At 45.5% G+C, this 9,251-nt stretch overlaps 1 protein-coding gene across 2 annotated transcripts in view; it reads right to left on the bottom strand.

The window, feature by feature from the left end:
- Positions 1-1,796: 1,796 nt before the first annotated feature.
- Positions 1,797-9,251, bottom strand: part of ACO1 (aconitase 1) — a 65,085-nt gene continuing 57,630 nt past the window's right edge. The window contains exons 20-21 of one of the 2 annotated variants that reach the window (XM_024753801.1): positions 8,954-9,139; positions 1,797-2,465 (exon numbers count right to left, since the gene is read on the bottom strand). In XM_024753801.1, coding sequence (XP_024609569.1) covers positions 2,301-2,465; positions 8,954-9,139 — 351 coding nt within the window. In that variant the 3' untranslated portion in view covers positions 1,797-2,300. Of the gene's footprint in view, positions 2,466-6,580; positions 7,461-8,953; positions 9,140-9,251 lie in introns of those variants that run through there. The other variant, XM_024753802.1, reaches the window with a different exon arrangement.

Raw genomic sequence — 9,251 nt, 5'->3', positions numbered from 1 at the left:
AAAGCTGAGTCTTTAATCAGTCCAACATTGGAGCAAGAAGCGTATTAGGGGTAATACTGGCAAGTTCCCATACCTTTCTGAGTCTTTTTCTTTAGCAGTAAAAGGAAGGTCCTTTCAGCTCCAATTTGGGTGATCTTCTGTTGAAATGGCCCTTTTAGACTATGTTTTCCCGAGGGACTGGATATGTAGGATCTGGGTTTGTTCTGTGCACTGTGGTGTTTGTTCAGTTTATTCTAACGTTGACTGGGGGCGGGGCCAGTGGACACATTAGTCCCTGAGCCTCTTCAGATACACATTGACCCTTTGTTGTTGTTCTCTGTATCCTTTGGATTCTTCCTGTCAGGGCCACTGGTGAACTCAGGCTTCACAGATCTTCAATAAATACCCCTTTGTCTCTGAATTAATAAGGAGTATCTATTTTGGGGAGCCAGGTTGCCTGGAAACTTCTTAGTCCTCCTCTTCATGAGGTGTCCCCTGCCCCCTCACTTGCACCTCCACCTCCACCCTAACCTCCACCTGTGTCACTGGTGGTCAGGCTGCGTGGATTCTACTCTGGCCTTGAGGCAAATCCACATTTCCTTCTTACTCCATCTGTAAAAGAATTGGGATCCCGCCTTCTCATCATCTCTGATTATTGTGGAGTTTTCTTTTTTTTAAATCACAATTATGTTCTGGTTCTAACGTTCTGTTTTGTATGCTACTCGATCCATTCATCCGTAGGAATGCCATTTCACTATGGTTGGAGTTGCTTTCAGGGAGCATTTTGTGAGTAAGTTACACCCCAGACCAAAGAGCTTTGGGAGTTTTGAGAAGAGAGCAAAGATCTTCTGTGCCAGGGAGGACTGCAGCTATGACTGGGGAATCCATGTGAAGTATAAGGTATTTGAGATTCCAGTTATAAAGACTGAAAGTTTTGTGGTGGAAGATGTTGCAACTGGAGCTCAGACACGGTATGCAAAGTGGAAGGACTTTCATTTTGAGAAGATCCCATTTGATGCTGCAGAAATGTCCACTTGAGCTCAGGACCTCAGTCTGCAGGGAATGGGTGACCTTGAGTGAGGAAGAAATTAGACCAGTGGGTGAATCACAGATCACTTGTACCACTGTCAGGATATTTTCCCTAAGGCTTGTACTGTACTGAGTATATATCACTTAACTTCTGTTGTTTTCAGCAGTTTGTACTGTATCACTTACGTAAAACACGAGTGAATGAATCACAGCACTCAGTGAATCACTTTGTAGGTCAGTAGAGCTTGGGAAAAATGAAAAAGGCTTAACTTATTGCCATTCTTCCCTTCAGAACTCACTGCCAGTGTCACCGCTAGCCACTCAGTGCACATTGAGATAAATGAATGAGTGAATGGAATGTTGAAAGGTTTTCCATGCTTCCCTTTCTTTCCTTAACCTACTGTAAACTGGCTTTTGCCCTTAATAATCTACTGAAATTGTTTTTGTCAAGGTCACCAGAGACTCTGGTGGCCCAATCCACTGGGCACGTCTTAGTCCTTCCCTCTGTTTGACCTCTTTGCTGCTTTTGGCCCTGTTGAATACTCCTTTCTTGGAACTCCCTCTTGGCCACTAGCGCTTCTAACTCTACCCCGGTCTTTTCTATTGGCTCCTTTTTGCTGATCCTTTACACGTTGGTAAGTCCAAAGGTTCAATATATATATACACATACATAGGCATAATAGTCACATACACATGTGTTCTCTATGTGTGGCATCTGATCTTAAAATTCTACAGTGGACAATTTTTAGTAATGGGGGCATTTAAATAATACAGTACTCATTGAGAAGTTGATTTCTGTTCTTTTGGTTTACTGTACATCTTGACCGATTAATTTGTTTTCTTAACCTGTGCCATTGTTCCCTTCGAATGGTCATTTCAAGCCATTTTCCAGTAATAGTTGATGGTCAACATTCGGACTCTGTTCTCAGGTAGGTCCCTTGGATGATACTGAGGAGGCAGTTTAATTTGGCTGTCCTTTCTATTTAAAAACTTAGAATACATATCCAAATGGCATTCCTGTGTCATTTAACAAGGCTGATGCTCCAGAGCTTAGTTTGGGGTTTTCCAGACATGGAGACAACTACCTGAGTTTTACTGTCTCCATCCAGGCCAAGGTATTTTATGTTCCGCTCAGGATAGCCTCTATAGTAATTTAAGCATCTTCTTAAAACAGATTCAGATTAGTTGTTTGTAATTCACTAGGACCATCAATGGCTTTAACAAACCTCCAAACATCATAAAACGTTAATATGCTCAGCAGAAGGGGTCGCATAACTCTTTTCAGATAGCACTTATATCTGAAGGCTTACTGGTGTCCAGGAGGCCATCCAGACCCCCAGATCAGTCCTGGAGATCAGTGGGGTGACCTGCTGCAGCCACCTCTTCCTCCTTTTGATCTGATGAGAGTCAGAGAACTTGCCAGTTACATAACTTCTCCTAGGCTTAATTTTCTTCATCTGTGAAACAAGGATAATACATACCTGTAAGAGTTAGTAGAGAGTTTTTAACTGAAATAACATAAAGTATTTGATATACATAGTAGTTGTTTGATAAGGGTTATTAATAGTATTCTTAGTAAGACACAATAAAATGGGTTATTTAAGCCAACTTGCTTGCTAATTTTTATTCATTTTCCATTTATATTTTATTAGAGTATTAACGTTCTGGTCACCAATTTTAATATGGGCTTTGTTCCCACACCACCAACCAATTCACCAACGGGGTGTCCTACCATTCAACTCAATTCTGCCAGTATCTGCCTGGAGATGGCGTCAGATCCCTACAAGTTAAGAGCTCAGTCCTACAAAACTGCCCCACCTCTTCCCTACTTCAGAAGCCAAATTGTTATTACCTGTGCCTCTGACCAATTGAATACAGATGAGAGGTTACAGCAACCTCCTCTGTGGGTTTAATTTGCTAGAGAGGCTCACAGAACTCAGAGAAACCTTTTACTTACTAGATCATCGGTTTATTATAAAAGGAAGTAACTCAGGAGCAGCCAGATGGAAGGTTTGGGGAAGGGGCTCAGAGTTTCTGTGTCTTCTCTGAATCTCTACGTGTTCACAAAACTGGAAGCTCTTTGAACCTTGTCCTTTGGGTTTAATGGAGGTTTCATTACGTAAGCTTGATTGATTAAATCATTGGCCATTGGTAATTTATTCAACCTCCAGCCCCTCTCCCCTCCCCTGAGGTCAGGGGATGGGACTGAAAGGTCTAACCCTCTAATCACGTGGTTGTTTTTCCGGTAACCAGCCCCCATCCTTCGGGGTGGTCCAAGAGTCACTCGTTAACATAACAAGAGACACCTTTGTTGCTCGTATCACGAAATTCCAAGGGTTTTAGGAGCTCTGTGCCAGAAACTAGGGACAAAGACCAAATATATATTTCTTATAATCCCAATCTAACAAGTATCTCTTTGTATATGTGAGTGCCCTTTTTGGATGCTGCTATTTAAGGACTCCAATAGGATGTATACAACGTCCACTGGAAATCTATTTGAGAAGAGTTCTTGCAAGTATCTAAATAATTCAATTTGGATGAAGGTGAATAGTACAGCCAACAGAAGAATGCAGTCTAAAGCTGAAACAAGAAAAATAATTTCCTTGTTTGACTTTAGCCTGGAGTCAAGCCATTGCAGGCATAGAGCATGGAACAGAGTAAGCATTTGGTTAATATTTATTGAATGAAAGAAACCAGTAGGTAGGGTTTTAAGAATTGCACACTCTTAACTGATGTCCAAATGCTGGTCGTTGGATTTCTAGGTCAAAGGCTGCATTTCAGAACCAACTGGGGAGTCTTTTTCATGGCACATGCCCAGCCCCCTTAGAACATCCTGCCAGGGTGTGTCTAGCGTTTTGAAGTTCCTCAGGTGGTTCTGATAAAATCTGATAACAACCACTCGATCTTGTTAACTCTGTGATCCCCACCAGTGCTCACCTTGTGATATTTTCACCTGAAAAGTCACCTTCAGTCAAATGCCTGATTGTGTCACAAGGCCAGTAAACTGATTCCCACCCTTAAAACTGACATTATTATTTGAATTTAAAAACAAGCCATCAGGTCAGTGTTTCCTCAAGTGTGTCGTTTGAAACCCAAGTGCTGTGAGATGCTCTGAAGAAAGCAGTTCTGTGGGCAGATAGGATTCTGTATTGTCTGCTGCCCCCTCTCCCCTCAAATGAGTGATTTCCAGTACACACTGCCATTGTGTGTCCTTATGTCAATTCTGCGGTAATAAGGCCCATTTAACCCAGTGGTTCCCAGATACCCCGACCCTGGGCCCCTTTTATTCATGGGACGTTGTTAACATCCTGTAGAAGCACAGTAGCAGATACTCAGCCCTGATGCTGACTAGACAACCAGAACCAAACTGGAGTATTAATTTCAGGATCATACCAGTAACTCTGTTTTATTATACTATGTAATAAAACTAAATTCCACCCAACAAATCTGTATTTAAAAAGTAGATCTCAGTTTTGGGGATGCAAATTATTAAACCTGTTAAAAATAATCAGCTGTAATTCTATAATCTTTGTGCACAATGATTAGGCTGTCTGGGTGAACAAAAACTACTTGGATGTTAAATTCTGTTTGTGGTCATGACATTTAACGACTTCCAAAGAAGGTAGCCAGTAGAACCTTGGCTCCTGTTTTTCAGAAGCAGCTCTCCGTTGCTCCTCATAACCTGCAGGGTGCGCCACACTGTCCTAACTCAACCCTGAAAGGCCAACTGTGTCAAAAATAAGGTTCTTCATTTAGGTGACTAGCAAACTTCCAGTATGTTTAGCCTAGGGAATACTGGGAGACAGATCTCTACAACCACAAATTATTAACTGTGACCCCAGAGTTGCCAGTGGCCATATCCCCCCGCACACGGCCCGCCCCAGAAAGAGGCCGTCACAAATGAAGGGCGAGAGGGGAAACGATAGGGAAGGAACCTGTTTGAGTCATAGATCCGATCAAACCTGCCGCCATGGCCACCCGTGTTCTTCAAGTTCTTTGAGCCAAATTTTTTTTTTTTTTTTTTTGCTTTAGGCAGTTTGAATTGTGCTTCTAACACTACAACTAAGAGTCGTGACTAATATATCCTTCTCCTAGATTATTCTCCACTTACACGAAGGCTGTCCCATAGCCAGAGACACATGTGCTTATTTGCTGCATTAAAAAAGTTGGTCAGTGAACTCACTGTGCACACCAAGGAGCGCTTGTTTCCCTAGGAAGGAACAGGCAGGAATGGATTTAGAAAACTAAGAACAAAGGAGATGGGAACCCCATAGAGAGGAAGGAGGGGCTGGGTCTAGCATAGAGCAGCACACTTCTAATCCGGAGAGTAAGCAGCCCAGTGCCTTCTTGAGAAACCAGGTAAAAGGGGTCTATTTGTTAAGCCTTGTGGAGAGCAAGGATGGGACACTGGCTGAGACATTTTATCAATGAACAAGATAGTGTGTTTGGAGGTAGAGGAGGGGAGTCCAGAAGTGAAGGGACCCCATTCCAGAAGTCATAGCTGCAGGAATCTGTTTCCTCATAAGCACTGATTGTGGGGAACCAGGCTGCTCCCACGCTCTGCAACGGAGGGCTGAGGGGTGGACGTCTGTTTTCTCAGCCCTTCTTAGTGTTTTTATCCTAGGACTTCTCTTAATTTGAGGGTCACAGCCTTTTCTTGTGCAACAGGGTTCTGTTTGTAATTTTTATTCATTAACAGAAGCTAGATCCCAGGACGTCAGAGGCAAGGACGCTCAATAACCTGCCTTGTCCGTCATCTGGGAAGAGGTGGAGACAGGATTTGATCCTAGGTGTTCTACTGACCAGCACACAAACCCTGAGTGCTAAAGTTGAGACTTAAAATTCATTACAAGAAGATTAATTTGTAAGCTGTTAAGGTGCCCTGTTATGGACTGAATGTTGTCCCCCAAAATTCATATGTCGAAGCCCTCCTGGACACTGTGACTCTGGAGATGGAACCTCTAGGGAAGTAATTAAGGTTAAAAAAGGTCACGAGAGTAGGGCCCTTGTAAGACGAAGACACCAGCGAGCTCATTCATTCGTGCTTTCTCTCCGTGCATACGCACTAAGGGAAGGCCATGTGAGGACACAGTGAGAAGGTAGCTGGCTGTAAGCCAGGAAGAGAGAGAGCTCTCACCAGAAAATGAATTTGCTGGAACCTCAATCTTGGACTTCTAGACGCCAGAACTGTGAGAAAATAAATTTTTGATGTTTGAGTCACTCAGCCTATGATATTTCATTATGGCAGCTGGAGTAGCTTAAGACATGTGCCCTGAAATGACTTCAGTGATGAAAATGAGCAGATAACCTAGATGAAAATAAAAAAATTATGATCCGTTCACCGGACTACATGATTGCTACTGCTACCAGGCTATTGCCACCTTCTTGTTTGCTCCCAAATGAGGTTCAACACAGCCATTTAACCTGCATATTACTGACGTGGTTACAAAAAGAGGAGAACTCGAAGGTCATCCAGGCTTCAGGATCCTGCAGTCTGAGATCTGCTCTGCTCTACATATCCCAAAACGAGGGGCACACACACACAGCAGAATTCAGTGTCAAAGTCAAAAAGTTTTCCTTGAAAATAGATTTAATCGTATTCAAATTAGAAATGTTCTGCATCTCTCTCCAAAACCACATCTAAAGTTCTCTCGATACATGAAACATTTTCTGGGGAAAATGTTTGAATATAGTAAAAGAAACCTCCATATTTCTTCAGTGTTGATCTATCAAAAGGTACATAATCAAAAAATTTCAACCTCTGAGCCATCCACGAGGTGTCTGGATCATTCACTCTGGAGGAAAAGGCGGGGCGAGGGGATCACAGTCACGGCTAGGATTTGAAGTGTGAAAAAGTTCTTCTCTGCCTTGTCAGTTAACTTTGGGACAGTATGCAGAGGCAAAGGACTCTCAAGGGAAAGGTTTCATTGAGCAGAGGGTAACAGAGGAACCAAAAATCGGGCAGGAGACATTTGTGTTCAGCTGAACAGTACAGGCTAAGAGTGAAAAATCAACATATTCTGTGATCAGTAACTGTAAAGGGCTCAGCTCTCCCTTCCTGGCACAACTGACAATCCCACCATTCTAAGCTTCCAAATTCTAGAAAAAGATAAAAAGATTAACAAAAATAGAGCATGTAGAGACTGCTGATTTTGTGTGCAGAGGATGGGCACCGGAACCTTAGGGCACCCTGGGCTGGAAGCGCCCCTGCGTGGAGGGGAGAAGAGGGGAGGGGAAAGGCTGGGGTGGAGAGACTGCCATGCCAGGGCCTGCGGGCTGTAGGCACTGCGCTTCCTCCCCGCTGCGGCCAGGATGCCCATCTCCGAGGAAACCAGGGCCTACTTGGCCATCTTGCGAATCATGTAGTTGAGGATGCCCCCGTTGTGGAAATAAGTGAGCTCCACGTCGGTATCAAACCTCATGACAGCCTGGAAGGTCTTGCCAGTATCCAGCTGGGAGGACGAAGAAGCAGAGAAGAATCGCTGAGGGAGGAAGCGAGCCAGCCCTTTCCAGAGGCATCCTGCCCTCAGGCTACCCCTCCAAGTGTGGTCCACACTCCGGCAGTGCCGGGGACAGGCGCACGCTGGCCCCAGCCCAGACCTGCTGAGCAGTAAGTTGCATTTTATTTAACAAGATCCCCAGTGTACTGATCTACACGGTAAAGCAAGCACTGCAGAGAATAAGTGATGGAAGTGAGAGACACCTGAGAATTAGAAATAGCCTCTTAGGGCAGTAGCTAGTAGTGGCGTTTGGGATATTTTTTTTTTTTTTTTTTTTGGGGGCCGCGGGCCTCTCCCGTTGAGGAGCACAGGCTCTGGACGCGCAGGCTCAGCGGCCATGGCTCACGGGCCCAGCCGCTTCGCGGCATGTGGGATCTTCCTGGACTGGCGCGTGAACCCACGTCCCGTAGCATAGGCAGGCGGACTCTCAACGACTGCGCCCCCAGGGAAGCCCTAAAAAGGTGTTTTTTTTTTGGTTTGTTTTTTTGTGGTATGCGGGCCTCTCACTGTCGTGGCCTCTCCCCTTGCGGAGCACAGGCTCCAGACGCGCAGGCTCAGCGGCCATGGCTCACGGGCCCAGCCGCTTCGCGGCATGTGGGATCTTCCTGGACTGGGGCGTGAACCCACGTCCCGTAGCATAGGCAGGCGGACTCTCAACGACTGCGCCACCAGGGAAGCCCTAAAAAGGTGTTTTTTTTTTGTTTTGTTTTTTTGTGGTATGCGGGCCTCTCACTGTCGTGGCCTCTCCCCTTGCGGAGCACAGGCTCAGCGGCCATGGCTCACAGGCCCAGACGCTCCGCGGCATGTGGGATCTTCCCAGCCCAGGGCACGAACCCTTGTGCCCTGCATCGGCAGGCGGACTCTCAACGACTGCGCCCCCAGGGAAGCCCTAAAAAGGTGTTTTTTTTTGTTTTGTTTTTTTTTGCGGTATGCGGGCCTCTCACTGTTGTGGCCTCTCCTGTTGCGGAGCACAGGCTCAGCGGCCATGGCTCACAGGCCCAGACGCTCCGCGGCATGTGGGATCTTCCCAGCCCAGGGCACGAACCCTTGTGCCCTGCATCGGCAGGCGGACTCTCAACCACTGCGCCACCAGGGAAGCCCCTAAAAAGATGTTTTTAAGGTAATGTGAAAATGCCCTATGGCTGAGCTTTCATCACCGTTCTCTGGGCTGAGATTGGGAGGAACAGGAGACAGTGGGGCTGGCAGGTTTGGGAAGAAGGATGGAACTGATAACTCTATGAGTAAACAGAATAAATAATAAACCGACATAGTGTGGCATCACTGTGCTGGCAGGTCAGAAAGGTGCTAGTAGATCTCCTAAGTCTAAAGCACGTCTACTGAGGGATTTATTTTTCCTTCCAAATCCCACTGATTTCCTTCTAACAAGATTGATGATGAACACAGGGCCTTTGAGCTGGGCCTGGCATGGAAAGGTGCCGACTTACCTTGACCTGGACTTTCATTCGTGGTTTGAGGGTTTCTGGAATGCTGATAGTGTATCGTTCCCGCCCTGTGAGTCCTAGGGTGTCTGCATTCTCCCCGGGGAGATACTCGAGGGGGATCACCCCCATCCCGACCAAGTTACTTCGGTGAATACGCTCGTAACTCTCAGCCAGGACAGCTCTGATTCCCTGATGAGCCAACAGAGTAGTTTGGACAGTTTTTCTTTAGTTACACAGACACTTTACAAAGGCTTCGTAAGTCAGAACTCTTCTCACACCTAAATTCTTCATAAGTACCAAT

The sequence above is a fragment of the Neophocaena asiaeorientalis genome, unplaced genomic scaffold (genome assembly GCF_003031525.2).
Source record: "Neophocaena asiaeorientalis asiaeorientalis breed wild unplaced genomic scaffold, Neophocaena_asiaeorientalis_V1.1 scaffold220, whole genome shotgun sequence".
NCBI lineage: Eukaryota > Metazoa > Chordata > Mammalia > Artiodactyla > Phocoenidae > Neophocaena > Neophocaena asiaeorientalis.
Note: the sequence above shows the minus strand (reverse complement) of the source record. Positions and strands in the feature narration are given on the sequence as shown.